Here is an 18,385-nt window from a genome sequence, read left to right on the forward strand (position 1 = left end):
GATGGAAAGTTACTAGACTTATCAAACCACCCTTGTATACACAGAAGGGCAGCACGAATGGTCACTGACTTGTTTGACCCTTGGAAGAATGTCACAATGATGCTGAAGAAACTGAACTGGCAGACTCTTGCAAACAGATGCAAAATATCCCAAGAAATCCTACTTAAACAATTTTAAGAACTGGCTTTAAATGATGACTCTAGGATTATACAACAACCCCCTACAAATTGATCCCATGGTGATTGTGGGGAAAAGATTAGATTAATTACACCATGCATGGAGGCATTTAAACAATCATTCTTCCCATGCTCCATATCTAAATGGAAAAGGAAATCATTTGTACCACGGGATATACCCTCTGCCATGCACTTCACAGTGGTTTGTACACTATAGATGTAGATGTAGATTACTTGCGTCACACCAATGATTTGCAATAAGATTAACTTACAGATACATAAGATTGCGATTCTCTAATAGACTTTATTTACAATCTCTCAGCACAAATAAGGAAGTGAGAGCAACCTTAGTTCAGAATTTTTGGAAGCACCTCAACCATGCAGTGACCTTGCTTCAACTGTATTGGGAGACTGTATTTATCTGAGTGCCACACAGTCAATTATCATACATTATCTTAACTTTACTATGAATCTGACTATGTCATAGTTATGGATCATAATTTTCCGCACGATATCTCATCTAAGATGAACAAACAGCTACAGAATTAAAGCACAGAGTTCAGGTACAAAAGAAAGATTACCCTCTCACACAAGTATTCTAATGAATTTTTTGTTATTTTTTTATAGTGGGGACAACTATATCTATTTTTAGAAAATTTATAATTGTGATTTGTACTTGGATAAGGCAATTAGGTGGTAAACTTGTAGAACAGAGGTGTTACCAACGAAACTGAAAAATGTAATTTACCTATTTATTTACTTTTTAAACCACAAATCCACCATTGTAAATGGAGGATGTTAGCAGCATCAATCAAGTAATGGAAGAAAGGAAGGGTGGAAAAGTACTATATTTAAACTAAGTTGGATGACATGCTAACATCCTGGCTACATCCAAATAAGATCATTACGTTCCTAGCATCACAGTTGGTGTCAATTTTGATAAAACAAAGAAATTTGATAAATAAATAAAATTTTTTGGTCACTCTTAGTGGAAGGCAGAGGAGTACTTAAGAGACAGAAAATAAAGAAACCAATCAGGAATGGATTCATAATCAACTGGGAGTAAGTCTAGCACAAGCACAAGAGTAAGAAGGTGAGAATAGAGGTATATGATGATAAACAGGATGCTGTATCCTTATATATTAGTTGTGTAATGAATAGGACAGGTGTATCAATAAAGGAGGACCTACACTTGATTTTGTAGAACACTGCAGGTTCTTGAGGCTTACTCATAAGTTGCAAAATAGAATAACCTACCTGAGTTGTAAAGGTCAAAGAAGGATACTGAATTAGAATATAGTTAATAATGATACAAGTGTCTGAGTTTTGTATGCTGTCCCTAAGGATAGTTACATTTAATAACGGAATATAACATGTATAGCTAAAAAGTTACTAGTTGTTCCTACATGTAACACCTTTTGTTCAATGGTAGTGACCATGAAAGAAGCACTGTTGTAAGGAATGAAAAGACTAAAGATAATAATGAATGTGCACATCCATAAACTCATTATGGATGCGTATTTTGGAAGTATGCCTTAGTGTGTTTTATAAAGGGATTTATATATCTAATTTATAATATGGTTAAACTTGGTAAGGGTTTGTACAATTTTCTACTGGGTGGTAGTAATAATAATTATTATTGTGGCTTTTGCACAAAGTGATTTTGTACTATTTAGAATCTACTACGCTCTATGGTTGTAACAATATTATGAAAAGGGTAGTTGCTACTCATCATCAGCAGAGATGCTGAGTCGTAGATAGGCACAACAAAAAGACTGACACACACACACACACACACACACACAAAGTCATGAAGGAGGACACTGGGGGGGGGGGGGGGGGAGAGATGGGGGGGGGGGGGGGAGATGGATAGCAGGGTAGGGGTGGGAGACGGTAAAGTGTTGCTAGTGGAAGCATGAAGCGGCAAGGTGAAGTGAGTATGGGGCAGCTAGGTACAGTCGGGAGGTTAGACAGTGGACAGGGGAAGAGAGAGGGGGGGGGGGGGTAGTGGAAAACAAGAGAAGTTGGTTGATTGTCTGCTTGATTTGGAGGCAGGCTGTGTAGTGTTGTAATGGAAACCAGGTAGGGGCTAGATGGGTAAGGGCAATGACTAATGAAGGTTGAGACACTTTACCATCTCCCACCGCTAACCTGCTATCTTTTCCCATCCCCACCCCAGCCTCCTCCTCCTCGCCACCTGACTGTCTCTCCCATCATGCTGCTCATAGTGTGGCCTCAGCTGCCAGAGATCATGGTCCTGCCCTGTGAGTTGCGTTTGTGTGAGTGTGTATGCGTATCTTGTCTATTTCTGACAAAGGCCTTATTGGCCGAAAATTCATTTACTGACAGTCTTTTTGTTGTGCCTATCTGCGACTCAGCATCTCCGCTACATGGTGAGTAGAACTATCCTTTTCATAATATTGTTACATTACATCCTGAATTTTCCATTGTTTGTTTATGCTCTATGGTTCGGTTTATGTACATTTGTTAGGTGAGGCTGTCTTAACTTAGTACAAGTAGCTGAGCTATTTGCCTCCCTTCTTGCTTAAAATAATTTAAGACCAAGTAAGAGATGCAGATGACTAATCAGAGTTTCCTTTTGCAGTTCAGTCAGTGAATATGACAGAAGTTGCTATTTTGTTGCTAAACTCTCCATAGGGTGCTAGAACCAATTTTCGGGGCCCATGAGGATAAGAATGGCAAAGATCTTCATCCTCTGGCACACCAGTGAAGTGCCCCAAGTAGATAGAGCCTTGGGGAGGGGGTGGGGGGTGTAGGACTGGTCTGTCTTCATTATGTTCCTGTCCGCCCTCAGTAGCTGAATGGTCAGTGCGCCAGAATGTCAATCCTAATGGCCTGGGTTCGATTCCCAGCTGGGTCGGAGATATTCTCCACTCAGGGACTGGGTGCTCTGTTGTCCTCATCATCATCATCATTTCATCTCCATCGATGCGCAAGTCGCCGAAGTGGCATCAAATCAAAAGACCTGCACCCAGTGAACGGTCTACCCAACGGGAGGCCCTAGTCACACGACATTTATTTATTTATTTATTTATTATGTTCCTTGGTTCCAACCTTTCCATTCTCATTTTCCCTTTCTTTCTTATCCATCAGGAGTACCATTCTATCCTCATTCAATAGTTCCACTGCATAAATCATTCTCTTGTTTGTATACTTCAACCTGTTTTTACAGAATTGCATGAGATGTAGTGATACCCAAGTCATAAAATGAACATACATTCACGTGATATCCATTTGAAATAAATAAATAAATATATAAATAAGGAACGCAAAATTTTAAGACAAAAATGGAATCTGTAAAGCCAACAGAGTAATTTAAAACTATTGAGTTCAAAGATACAGAAGTTAATGATTTAAATAGTTGTGTCAACATCATTTGTCAAAGAGAGAGGGCTATGTGGTGTAACATATCACTTCGGTAAACAGATGTGTTACCCATTGTCTATGTAGCCAATGAAAGGTGGTCGCAATAGAGAATCAAGTGAAATTCTTGTACGTGCTTATCTCATAATTACCACGAGCAATTAGTCAGGGAACTGACTCAAGAAGATAACATTTTAGACCTGCTGGTGACAAACAGACACAAACTTTTCAACTCAGTTAGCACAGAACACGGAATCAGTGATCATAAGGCCATTACAGCAGCATTGAATACAGCTGTAAATAGGAATACATGGAAAGGTAGAAAGATTTTTCTGTTTGGCAAGAGCGACAAGAGACAGATTTCAGATTACGTGACAGTTCTACATGAAAATATCATCTCCAGCACTGACAATGTTCAGCATCGGTGGAAAAAGTTCAAGAGAATCGTACAACATGCTTTATAGAGGTATGTGCTGAGCAAAACTGTGAGGGATGGCAAAGTACCATAGTGGTTTGACAACCATGTCAAGACAGCTGCTAAGAAAGCAAAGGCTGCTTGACAGCAAATACAAACACAGCCAAAGCCTCACAGACAAACAAGAACTAAATTAAGCCAAAATTTGCATAAGGAGGGCTATGCAGGAAGCATTCAATGAATTTGTAAGTAAAACTCTATCTACTCTATCAAAATCCTAAGACATTTTGATCTTATGTTAAATCAGTAAATGGAAAGTGGATGACACAGAAGAGGCCAAAATTCTGAATGACTTTTTACAAAACTGTTTCACAAAGAAGATCACACTGTAGTTCCTCCTTTAAATCATCGCATAAGTGATAAAATTACAGATATCGAAATACGAGGGCTATCCACAAAGTACATTATGTTTAGGAACTAAAAATAAATAAAGTATTGGAAATTTTTTTTATTATATACAGATGAAAGCCACACTTAAATACTACTTTTCTACATAGTTGCCATTTAAATTAAGGCACTTATCGTAGCGATGGACGAGCTTGGAAATTCCTTCATCGTAAAATTCGGCCGCCTGCGCCTTCAACCACGTGGTTACCTCTTCTTGAAGCTGTGCGTCGTCATCAAAATGCTGCATAGCCAACCACTTCTTCATTGCTGGGAATGAGTGGAAGTCGCTCGGTGCAGGTCAGGACTGTACAGCAGATGAGGAAACAACTCCCACTTAAAAGATTCCAGAACTTCACGAGTGGCATTTGTCGTGTGGGCCCGAGCGTTGTCGTGAATCAGCAAGATCTTTGAGCCCAACTTTCCCCTGCACTTGTTTTGTATTGATCTTCTGAGGTTGTGCAGAGTTTGGCAATACCTCTGAGAGTTTATTGTAGTGCCTCTTTCCAGGAAATCCACAAAAATCACACTTTTTCTGTCCCAACAGAAGAGGTAACCACGTGGTTGAAGACGCAGGCGGCCGAATTTTACGATGAAGGAATTTCCAAGCTCGTCCATCGCTACGATAAGTGCCTTAATTTAAATGGCAACTATGTAGAAAAGTAGTATTTAAGTGTGGCTTTCATCTGTATATAATAAAAAAAATTTCCAATACTTTATTTATTTTTAATTCCAAAACGTAATGTACTTTGTGGATAGCCCTCGTAAGTGTAAATGAAATGAAATGAAAAATGAAATGATCGTTTGGCATTTATTGGCCAGTATATCCCCTTTGGGGTTCGGCCGCCAGATTGCAAGTTTTTTTAGTTGACACCATTTCGGCGACTTGTGTGTCAATGTTTATGAAAATGATGATGAAGGACACACAACACCCAGTCCCCTGCCGGGAATGGAAAATGGGCCGCCTCGCATGGTAGGTGGTAATGCTACCGCTGCACTGGGGAGGCAGACAGTGTAAATGAAAGATCACTGGACTTCACAGCATACCAGTTCATCTCTATAGAGTATGCAAAAGAACTTGCCACTGTTCTAGCACCAGTGTACTGTAGCTTTCTAGAGTAATGAAGCATTCTTAATGATTGGAGAAAAGTACAGCTCATTTCCGTTTTCAAGAAAGGTTGTCAAACAGACACACAGAACTATATGCCCATATCTCTGACATCGGTATGCTGTGGAATTTTGGACCCCGTTTTAATGCCTGTGTATTATGACATTTTAGGAGACCAAAAATCTCCTCTGTAGGAATCAAAATGGGTTCTATAAACATTGACTGTGTAAAACCCCCAACTTCCTCTATTCACCTCTGAGACCCAGAGCACTAAATACATGTGCCCAGGCAGATTCAGTGTTCTTTGACTTCCATAAGGCATTTGATACAGTTCCAGTCCGCCACCTAATAAACAAAAAATAAGTGTACAAAACATTCAGGCCAACTATGTGATTGGATTGAAGAATTTCTACTAAACAGAACACACCAAGTGATTCCGGATGGAGAGAAGGCTCCAGACTTAAAAGTAATTTTGGGTGTGCCCTGGCGGATGTTGCAGGACACTTACATTTCACAATATATATAAATGATGTAGTAGATAATGTCGGAAGTTCCATGAGGCTTCTCATGGATGATGCTGTTTGTACATAGAGAAGTTGTGATGCTAGAAAATTGTAGTGAAATGCAGGAAGACCTGCAGATGAATAACACTTGGTGCAGGGAGTGACAATTGACAAGTATGGTGAATACATAAGACAGAAAAGCACTTTATTGTATGGCTACAAAACAGCAGCAGAACAATCACTGGAGGCAGTTACCTCCATAAAATATCTAAGAGTATTTCTACAGAGTGATTTGAAGTGGAATGAAATCATGAGTAAGCCAAATGCCATATTGAGATTCTTTGGAAGAAACCTCAGGAAATGTAGTCCACCAACAAAGGAAGTAGATTATAAAACTCTCATTTGACCAATACTTGAATAATGCTCATTGCTATGGGATCCATGTCAAATAGGGCTGATAGAGTAAACAGAGAAAACCAAATGAAGAAGAGCATGTTTTGTTACAGGATCATTTAGTAAAAGTGAAAGTGTCACAGAGATGTTCAGCTAACTCCAGTGGCAGATGCTGCAAGAGAGGGATTCTGCATTATAGTATGATCTACTAGTAAAGTTCCGAGAGCGTATGTTCCTTGAAGAGTCAACCAATATATTACTTCCTCCTACATATATCTTGCAAAAAGACCATGAAAATAAAATTAAAGAGATTTGGGTCTACATAGAGCATTACCAGCACCCATTCTTCCTGCAAAACGTATGAAACTTGAACAGGGAAAAGGGGAAATGACATTGGTACACAAAGTATCCTCTGTCACACACTGTAAGATGGCTTGTGAAGTGTAGATGTAGATGAAGGTAGGTGAAATCATTTATCAGCTAAATACTTTAGAACTAAATATTGTTTGAAGGTTTTGTCATTGTTTTTGTATGTAAACTGATATGGATGGACACCATGCACGTTCAAGGCAGGGCAGCTATTGCAGTTTACCACGAGTTGTAGTACCTGAATGGTGCTGCATTTGTTCTAAATTTTGTAGCCACAGCTTGGAGAATTGGGGTATATCATTGAGTAAGAGCACACCATGACAGTGTGGATGACATCACAGTGAACACAAGATGATGAATTATCTACCAAACCATTCATTTTCATTCAAATGTCAGATCTCGTTCTTATAATGTCAACATGGATGTATCCACTCAAACTGTATAAGCAAAGTTCTTTTATATTAACTAATTGTGTCATAAGATGAAAAATACTAGTCATCAGAAGGAGTACTTGTAGTCATTAGCAGAAAGTTGGAAACAGTTCAATATCTACAGATTTTCAGAACATGACCAAACTGCAGAAGAAATGAAGTCCACCATGTTGTGCCTGCACAATCTATGAGTAAACTTTAATTACAGGTATTGCAATTCAGAATTTGAAGATAAGTGTATACATTTCTACAGACAGAACAATGTGTTATTAATGAACCAAAAGATTAAACTCTATCTTTTTTATAATGCTGATGGTAGTAAGTGTCCATTCAAAAGCACTAAATTTATATTCTTTTCAACTGCATTGCTCCTAAGCTGATTTATACTGGTTTGGTTAAATGGAGTTCAATATATTTGTGTGAAACATTGCTACAGATCATTCCACCAACAAGTCAAGCTTAGTTATCACTGAGAAGACAAAGAAACTGGTACATCTGCCTAATATCATGTAGGCACGCGAGCATGCAGAATAGCTGCAACACGACATGGCATGGACTCTGTCTGAAGTAGTACTGGAGGGAAGTGACACTGTGAATCCTGCAGGGCTAACCATAAACCCATAAGAGTATGAGAGGGTTGAGATCTCTTCTGGAAAGCACATTGCAAGGCATCCCAGATATGCTCAAATCGTTCATGTCTGGGAATTTGGTGGCCAGCAGAAGTGCTTAAACACAGAAGAGTGTTCCTGGATCCATTATGTAGCTCTTCTGGATGTTTGGGGTGTTGCATTGTCCTGCTGGAATTGCCCAAGTCCGTTGAAATGCTCAATGGGCATGAATGGATGCAGGTGATGAGAAAGGATGCCTACGTACATGTCATCTGTCAGAGTCGTATCTAGATATATCAGGGGTCCCATATCACTCCAACTGCACATGCCCCAAACCATTACAGAGTCTCCACCGGCTTGAGCAGCCCCCTGCTGACATGCAGGGTCCATGGATGCATGAGATTGTCTCCATACACATCCATCCACTCAATGCAATTTGAAATGAGACTTGTCCGACCAGAAAACATGTTTCCAGTCATCAACAGTCCAAAGTCTGTATTGACAGGCCCAGGCCTGGCATAAAGCTTTGTATCGCGCAGTCATCATGGGTACAAGAATGGGCCTTCTGCTCTGAAAGCCTATATCGATGATGTATTGTTGAATGGTTTCCATACTGACACTTGTTGAAGACCTAGCATTGATATCTGCGGCAATGAGGAAGGGCTGCTCTTCTGTCACGTTGAACAATTCTCTTCAATAATTGTTGGTCTCGTTCTTGCAGGTTCTTTTTCCGGCTGCAGCGATGTCGGAGATTTGATGTTTTACCAGATTCCTGATATTCACGGTACACTCACGAAATGGTCGTAGTATGGGAAAATCTGCACTTCACTGCTACCTTGGAGATGTTGTGTTCCATCACTCCTGCACTGACTGTAACACCACGTTCAGTTTCACTTAAATCTTGATAGCCTGGCATTGTAGCAGCAGTAACTAACAACTGCGCCAGACACTTGTTGTCTTATACAGGTGCTGCCCACCGCAGCACCGTATTCTGTCTGTTTATATATCTCTGTATTTGAATACCCATGCCTATATCACTTTCTTTGCTGCTTCAGTGTATAATGCTTTGATGGGTGAGTGGCTGTGTATAAATGCCCTGACAGAACAGAGACAAAATTTGTGTAATTGCCATTTTCTGGTTCTTTCCACTTTTGGGGTTTCTGTGAGTTTGGTTCTTATGCTATACAGTGTTATTGTTGTTTACTGACCAGCAGAAGTATTGCTAAATTAATTTAAATCTAGTAGGTTCCTCAATATTTGGTGAGTAATCCAGTATTTTTTTGTTTTGGTATTCTCCAAATTAACTTACACACTTGGGAACATCAGTATTTATTTTCCTTTTTCGTTATTTCTACATACATTCCATTGAGTCTTTTATCCCTGTGAGATGCTAGGATGTGGACAGAGTCAAAAAATATGTAAATATAAACTACATCCCACATGTAACAAGGTCTACCAAGGAAAGTAGAGTTAATTTACAACAGTTGCAGAGAAAATAAAAACATAAGACTAGAGCCAAAACAGAAACAAAATGAAACAAAAACATGAAAGTAGGCATAGTATAAGGATTAGAAAATGTTGTACACCAATACATAACAAACAAACACTCAAGATATGCAAATAAAACAGTTTATGCATATGTGTTAAAAATTCATCTAATGACTAAAATGTTTTATTAAGTAAAAACATCTTTATTTTATTTGTAAGTGATGTGCTGTTATTGTGTAAAACTTTGATATTATTTGGCAGTGAAATATATTTTTTAATACTGCAGTACTGTACACCTTTCTGTACCAGGGTTAGATCTTTAATTCACAATAGATTACAGCCTTCCTTCTTGCATTGGGATCATTTCATTGGTTTCTTAGTGCACAGGATTGACAACCATGAAGCTCATAATGGAATAAATACGGGGTGTTCAGAAATTTCCATTACAAACTTCTGGGATTTGCAGGTGGGAGTGAATACATAATATTTTGAATAGCAACCCATGTCTGGAAATGTACCATTTCTGTGCTACAGCCATTTGAAAACATATCAGCTAGGTAGATATCCAACAGGGTATTCATGGTGAGTGGTGGTTACATTGGATTGGCTGATGCCATTTGACACCTATCCCACCTCACTGACCTGGTCTGAGTGTCATTCATGTGTCTGTGAGCATTAGAGCAACATGGCTGAGTACAGATTTGTAGAGTACACAGACTTGATGCTTCCGAATAGCGAAGTTCACAGCAATGGAACAGCTGTTTGTTGCCTTTATCAAGGTTGTTCTCCACAACATCCGACTCCCTCACATACACTTTTCATCACAAATGTTGTGTCTAGACAAGACAGCCTAGACACAATGAGAGGAAGCCGAAAGGCACGCGCTACGCTCACGCAGATGGGCGTGAGGTCTGAAACAGGATACGTAATGAATGCTATAAAGAAAAGTACGTAGCTTCTGGAATACTTAACTTTAATCCATCCTTTTGGTACATCTGGAGATTGTGGCGATACAAGTGAGACTCTTTAGATACATGCAATGTTACTAATGGCGCCTTGCTAGGTCGTAGCCATTGACTTAGCTGAAGGCTATTCTAACTATCTGCTCGGCAAAGGAGCGAGGCTTCGTCAGTGTAGTCGCTAGCTACGTCGTCCGTACAACTGGGGCGAGTGCTATCCCGTATCTCGAGACCTGCCTTGTGGTGGCGATCGGTCTGCGATCTCACAGTGGCGACACGCGGGTCCGACATGTACTAATGGACCGCGGCCGATTTAAAACTACCACCTAGCAAGTGTGGTGTCTGGGGGTGACACCACAACAATTATGCAGCAGCTTTGAGAAATGGTACTGTATTAACACGATTCACATTGTCCGTCGCACTTCACATAGTGTAGACCGGGAACTGTCCACTAGGCATGCCCGATGTAAAACTGACTGGGCACAGCCCATGCTGCCTGAGTTGTTGTTCCGCCGGCAGAGGGCGCGGCTGAATTCTCGCATGCCCTCTGGTGGGCGGGACTTTACTTGCGACAACTACTGTCCGTGACGCGCCATGCCGATGAGTGCCTCCCGCGATCTTTCTGGTGGCTACTGCAGGTACCTTCACCATCAGGAGGCGTAACTGTGGTACACCGAGGACACACCTCACACCCAAACTGAACAAGGCCACACTGCATCATGTTCAAGAGAACCTACCAATGAGTACATAAGCAATTTCTTTGTATGTTAATGAGAGGAATTGTAAAACAAGTGATTTGTTGGCTCACACCTAATCAATTACTTGTAAAAGTGGCTGTGTTACCAGCATCTTTTCAAATCATTGTAGCATGAAAACAATACATTTCAGGACATGGGTTCCAATACAAAATATTATCTGCTCACTCCCCTCTACAAGTCCTTGAAGTCTGAACACCTTCTACATTGGGAAGTAGTTGTAAGAATCCAAGCTTCCTTAAAATGATTGCGACAGGTGGTTTTCTGAACACATGACTCTGCATTTAATTTCAACAGCCTTTTTCTGCAGAAATAAAATTTTCTTTGTGGGTGAACTGCCCCAGAAGATAATCCTGTAACTCATAATAGAGTGAAAGTATTCAAAGTAAGTGGACTCTGTGACACTAATGTTACCAATATATGAGATTTCCCCAATGATAAAATTAGCTGAGGACAGCTCTCTTATGGTCCAGAGGTCATGATGTTCCCAGTAAGTCAATTACGAGATGAAATCTGACTGGCATGGATACACACTTTCACTGATTTACATCTGATGCTCAGATTTAACACAGTCTAGGCAGACAGACAGCTAAGTTAAATTTAAATTTAGTATGCTATTTTGTTCCACAATTTGGACAGAAAGTACATAAATACAGGTCAAATTAAATTTCAATGTAGTAGTAGTAGTGGTATTAATTGCCTGGTGAAAACAGTAATGGCATGGTGACAGTCATTTAACTGGATGCCACTTCAGCATCTTGCTTGACCCAGAGCCTGGCGTTCACAGGTGGTCACCTATCCAAATACTAACCATGCCCCGCTCTGCTTAACTGTAATGACTGGGTTAAAAAACTGATGTATCCAACGGGGGAAGGCCACTGGCTAATTTCAAAGTGTTCTTAGGTCTAAATAAAATAAACTGCTCCTTTACAGTGAGCCATATGAAATAACAGGTTTCTAAAACAACATTGCTTGTACAGTACAATATTCACTATTTAAATTCTTCTCTTGTCCTGCCCTGCCATATCTCCCTTCTGGGACCATGAGTGACATTTCTGCTTAATTCCTTTAATTTCATTTTTCCAATGCATTCCTGTAAATTGGCAGATGAAAGAAACTTTGCTCCTAAATGGTAATTTCCTTGAATGCATTGGAATATTTCAAAGAAATCATTTGCATTATCTTCTACTGGTTCTCTCATCAGCTATTGGTTGGAAATTATGTCTCCTTTAAGCCTATTCAATTATAGTTACATTGGAAGGCCTTTTCTTCTATGGATGTTTTAAAGATAATGTCTCGATGTCAGAACAAGTACCCAAAACAAAGCAGAATCTAGACTTCATTATGAAGACAAAGTGAGAAATGATTATTGATTAAATGTCATATTACAGAAGTATGCTTTATTGTTTTCCATGTAGCACAGTTTATTGGCTAGTTAATGTCACTGAAAAACAGCTCAGTGCCTCAGTTAAAGTTAATAATTGGAATCTGTGACTACTTTACACTTTGCAAAATTATCAAAAAAGTCAGTAAAGTTTATAATACTCAACTTACTGCTCCTCCTAAAGGTGTATATTTTCTTACAGGTGCCGTGGGAAAAAGAACTTTCAAATGAGGAAAATTCCAGTCGTTTCCCAACAAGAAGTTGACCCATTCTTTAACACCTTTGCCGGTATCACCTGATGTCAAGAAAACAGTAACTTCAGTTATGAAATTGTGAAAATAACAAGTAGTTTACTAAAATGGTTAGGAAAGTTCTGCCAGAATGTAAATAATTTAAGAGCAAAGAAGACCACTCATTGAATAGCAGATCTCTCTCTATCTATCTAACTTTTATCTCTATGTCTACATTGCGTATCTCATTATTCCAATACCATTCCGTGTGGGCGACACTAAGAACAAAGATGTTACAACAAGAGAATTTTTACCATGTGTGCATATATTGTGGCTTACTAAAAATATCAAGTCACATAAATTACTTCATAAATATATGGAACATTTCAGCTAGACATTTCTAGGTTTCAAATTTCTCTCTATGTGTCTAATGGAGCCTATTGCATATTATATGGAGTCTATTTTTCTAGTTTTTCATTCACACTGGTAATTAATTTCCCATCAGATTTCAGGTTTCACTTGGTTGCTGCACTGGTAAGTATCATACTACACATCTAAAATTTCAGTATTTGATCCCTTGTTGGTTCTACAACTTTTTCCCCTAGTTAGGTTTATTTTCATACCTAACAAGATTTTGAAGATGACAAAAAACTAAAGGTGTAGTTTAGCTTGTTTAACTATAGGCTCCCCTATAAATTGCTGGATGAGCCAAATATCAGATTAGAAACAGACAAGGACATACCACCCCTAACAGCACCACACCTAGTAAAGCACTGGGATGTTCAAATAAACTTGGTGTACAGAGTTTTAAATCCCCTTTTGGCTATACAGACTCTATGAATTCCACAAGTCACTTAGGATAAATTCCAAAATAAAACAATGGAAACTCCAGGTTGGAATATCAACAACATTACAAGAAGTATAGATTGCTACTCGCCATAAAGACGGCATGTTGAGTTGCACACAGGCAAAATGAAAAGACTGTTACATATTCACTTTCCAGTCAAGGCCTTTTCAGAAAAGAAAACACACACACATTCACACAAGCAGGCACATCTCGTGCGCACATGACTGCCATATCAAGCAGCTTTCCTATGTGAACTGCCACAGATGGCAGTCATGTGTGCGGGAGACGTGCTTGCATGTGCGAATGCATGTGTGTTTGCTTTCCTGAAGAAGGCTTTAGCCAAAAGCTAAATGTGCAACAGTCTTTTCATAATGCCTGTCTGTAACTCAACATGTCATCTTATGGTGAGTAGCAATCTGTCCTTTTCCTAATAAGATGAATTCCACAATGATTAGTTGAAAAGGCAGGGCTGATTTCCTCATCCATCTGAGCTTGTTCTTGTCTCTATTGACCTGAATATTGAAAGGAAGTTGAACACTAATCTTCCTTCCTTCCTTCAAACAAACCGCACGATTAAAGGCAACTCTACTTTTCACTCAGATTTCTAGATTTGTCAAAACTTCTGTCTGTGTTCGTAGGTCTCTTGGAGCAACATACTCTTATGAAAAATATAACAAATGCATATTCTGCTTCAATACCGATGATGGTTACTCTCTTGGTGGGGTAATTTCAAAAATCCTGATTTTCCCTGAATGGAAAATGCAACACAGAACTGCAGAGCTCATAAACAAAACAACTGAAACATCTGAGTTGCAAAATTGCTTGAATTTGGATCCAGGAAAATCTATGATGAAACAAGCATACACAATGTGCAAATGCAACTTAAATACCAGCTGCTGCTGAATCAAAATTATTTCCAGACCATATGACAACAGAACATTGTAAAATACACCCATGAGCAAATGGATTAAAGATGGCTGTTGTGTTGGAGAGTGAACATACCTGTCTCCATGACAAACTGAATATTTCATCAGTTATCCATCAGTGCTAATCAAACAAGTTATGTAGGAAACATTCTGTGAAGTCAGGACAATAGGAGAGATGTACTGGATGGAATCAGGTCATGCATTAGTAGGGTTAGCATTAGTTTCTCATCAAAAGACAGAGGAAGGCCATCAGTGTTGTGTGTTTTTTTTTTTTAATTTACAATACATTGGATGGTGCAGAAAGCATTTTCAGAGGAACCAAGGATAATACCCACTGTTTGCACATATTCAACATTCTCTACTTATCCATCCAGATAAGCACTTCACAGACCTAGGAAATATTCCACAAAGCAACAATAATTATGGGCCTAGTACTTTATTTATTTGCATTCAACCACTTTCAGGTTACTTTAGACAATTCAACTATGCATTTCAAGAGATGATGCTCGCACCACCAGGTTGTTAACATTCAGTTTGTAGCATTCATTAAATAAAATAAAATGAAAAACATAACAGAAAACAGGTCCTCATCTTACATAAAATTGTCCACTTCACATGCAACCCCATAGCAGGCCACATCTTCATTTGTGGCTACCATGCGTGTCTACTTGACACTTCTGTGGCTGTCTGAGCTGCTACGCCTGAGGTACCATGAGTACGCACAGCTTATGCTCATATTTTCAAAGAAGTTTTTTCTACACCTACATTCATACTCCACAAGAAATTATAAGGTGTGTGGCAGTGGGTACATTGTACCACTACTAGTCATTTACCTTCCCTTTCCGCTCACAAATAGGGCAAGAAAAAAATGATTGTCTATATGCCTCCATACGAGCCCTAATTTTTTTCCTTATCTTCATGGTCCTTGTACGAAACATACATTGGCAACAGCAGAATAATTCTACAGTCAGCTTCAAATGCCAGTTCTCTAAACTTTCTCTGTAGCTTTCCTTCAAAAGAACATCACCTACTCATTTGAGTTTCCGAATCTTCTCTGTAATACTTGTGTGCTGATCAAAACTAGCAGTAACAAATCTGATAGTCTGCCTTTGAATTGCTTCGATGTCTTCCTTCAATCCGACCTGGTAGGGATGCCAAACACTTCAGCAGTACTCTATAATGGATTGTACTAGTGTTCTACGTGCGGTCTCCTCTACAGATGAACCACTCTTGCCTAAAACTCTCCCAATAAATCAAAGTTGCCCACTCACCTTTCCCACTACAATCCTTACATGCTCACTCCATGCTCTATCACTTTGCAATGTTTTGTCTAGATATTTTAATCAACAGCACACTACTAAGGCTGCATTTAAACATTACAGGATTGTTTTTCCTATTCATCTGCATTATCTTACGTTTTTCTACATTTAGAACTCGCTGCCATTCATCTCAACAATTGGAAATTTTCTCTAAGTCATCTTGTATCCTCCAACAGTCACTCAATGATGACACCTTCCCATACACAACAATATCACCAGTCCACAGCCACAGATTTCTGCTCACTCTGTCTATCAGTTACTTTATATATACAGAGAACAATAGTGGCCCCATCATACTTCCCTGGAGCACTTCCAACAATACCCTTGAATCTGACAAACACGCACCATTGAGTACAATGTACTGGGTATCTATCAGGCCAACCTCTAGCCATTATTTCCATGGAAACTAAATATTTATAACCATTCATCTGTATTGACATAAATTCAAAAATCTGTTAGGAATTTCATTCTGTTGCCATTCAATTGCACATTAAGAACATTGTTGAATTTCTAACATTGTTGAATTTCTTCTTGTGAATCACTGTTTCTAATTCTTCCAACAAGTCAAGTTTTCAACCTTTCTTTCCACGTGCAAAATTTTCGGGTCATCTTCTATAGCGTTTAAGGGGTGGCTTGTTTCATACACATGATCAGCTACTGCTGGCTTGTCATAGTTCCTCAGTCTCAAATCATCTTTGTCTTCTTTGAATCTAAAAAAAAGTTGTCCAATATAGTTTGCATCACAGGATGTGCACTGTATTTTGTATACTCCCAACCTTTCAAATTTGCTCATATTGTTACCAATATCATGTTACAGGCCACATGTCATTAAACTTTTTTATGTGGAATGCTACTTTGATGCCATCAGGCTCTCTTTAGTGAGCATGTTCTATAACATGGCATAGTGATCTCCTTCATTTTTTCTTCAGTTTGTTCCTTGACATCTGTTAACTGATAAAGCCTTGATAATGTTTAATTCTGTCTCTCTATTCTGCTTACTGAGTTTTCATTGTCCACCCTATGTACTAAGCTCCAAAAAGCAGCCTTTTAATAAACCCTTTAATGGCATTACTCATTCAGAATTAAAGCATCAGCCATTTTTGGTTTCCTATAAAATTAAATACATACTTACTGCCCTGCTTTTTAACGTTCAAATTGAGAAATTGTAAACTGTTATCAATTTTATGCTCAACAACCTTACAATAAGAACATTGTCTCTTGAGATGTGTAACTGAATTGTGTCAAGTACTATCAAAGTGTTCGAATACATGTAATTATTACTGATAAACAACTATCTAACTTCTGAAAAATGGAAAATATTAAACTATATCACTGATAAGACTCTAATAAAACTATGGAACATTATACATGCAAATGTTTCAGTTTCAACAACAAAAGACAGTCTGGAATATGAAATGGCTATAATGAGACGTGATGTAGATGATAAAGAAAGGCATAAAAATTGCGAAGCTCTGCACCAAAAAGTGTAACTGTTGCAGTAAATTTTGTCTATTGGATATGTAATGTAATGACTACTTCCACTGTAAAAAAAATAAATAAATAAAAATGCTCAGGGGAAAACTCATTCCCCATTCAGATATCCAGGAAGGTATCTTCAAGATGAGAACGAATGAGACAAATATTCTATAAATTTGACCAGGGAATTTTACAAGTTTAACTTTAGGAAAGTAAAATCTAAAGAGGAAGAGGTGAGATGAAGCTGACATTTTCTGTGGTGATTGAAAAAAGTAAAATGAAAAAGAATACGGCATCATGCACTGGGGTGACAGAGATTATCATTATGAGCAGGAAGGCAGGTGACATGGGTTGCTACAAACAACCAAATTCTTCCTCTCAGTATTGAAACAAAGCCAGTGCCATCATCCATGTAGAGGTTTAACTGCCTTCATCACAAACTGATGTTGAAATTGACATAATATTTGAGGAAAAGGAAATCCAATAAAAAGGTGAGAGGAAATGTGTAAGGGCTGTCCAAAATTTAGACTTTGCTTTCATTTACTAAGGAAAAAAGAGTAGAGTTTAACGTCCCATCAACCAAGTCAGTAGCAACAGAACACAAGCTCAGAACTGGGAGATGGTGTCCTTTCCAGAGGAACCATACTGGTTCTGACACAAGTTATTTAGAAAGACCACACAAAACTTATACCAGACTGGCTAGCGAGTTTGAACTGCCACCCTGCTAATGTGAGTGTTGCATGCTAGCCAATGCACTACCTTCCTTGCTTTTCACGTAGGGTTTGCAGTAGCAGGGGAGGAGGTTTGTTATAGGGCAGAAACAGCTACAACAATCAGTCATAGCCACTGAAGCAGCTATGGATAGCAATCTCCCTGAGAGGGTAGTGCAGCAATGGGTGTATCTTACACCTATCTCATAGTATCGCCATGGCAACATGGGCACACATGTCAACTATGAAGAAATTTTGTACCATGCAATCAAAACATAGTTGTTTACCTTTCACCAATCAAACTGCTGTTCTCAATTATACCTGGATTATTCTTGCCTATAATGACTTTGGCGCTTTGTGGACATTCTAGTGGAGGATTGTCTAAATGCTAGTCAAAATAGATGTACTACTAAGTAGTGTGGTAGCCCCCATTACTTCCATTATTTATATAAATAACATA

General features: G+C 38.8%; 1 protein-coding gene across 2 annotated transcripts in view; it reads right to left on the reverse strand.

Moving 5' to 3' along the window:
• The window catches only part of LOC126480826 (lysophospholipase-like protein 1), a 64,756-nt gene that overhangs the window by 26,894 nt on the left and 19,477 nt on the right, over positions 1-18,385 (reverse strand). For both annotated transcript variants that reach the window (XM_050104165.1, XM_050104166.1), the window contains exon 2: positions 12,588-12,712. In XM_050104165.1, the coding sequence (XP_049960122.1) occupies positions 12,588-12,712 (125 nt within the window). The remainder of the gene's footprint in view (positions 1-12,587; positions 12,713-18,385) is intronic.

This window comes from Schistocerca serialis, chromosome 5 (assembly GCF_023864345.2).
Source record: "Schistocerca serialis cubense isolate TAMUIC-IGC-003099 chromosome 5, iqSchSeri2.2, whole genome shotgun sequence".
Lineage (NCBI taxonomy): Eukaryota > Metazoa > Arthropoda > Insecta > Orthoptera > Acrididae > Schistocerca > Schistocerca serialis.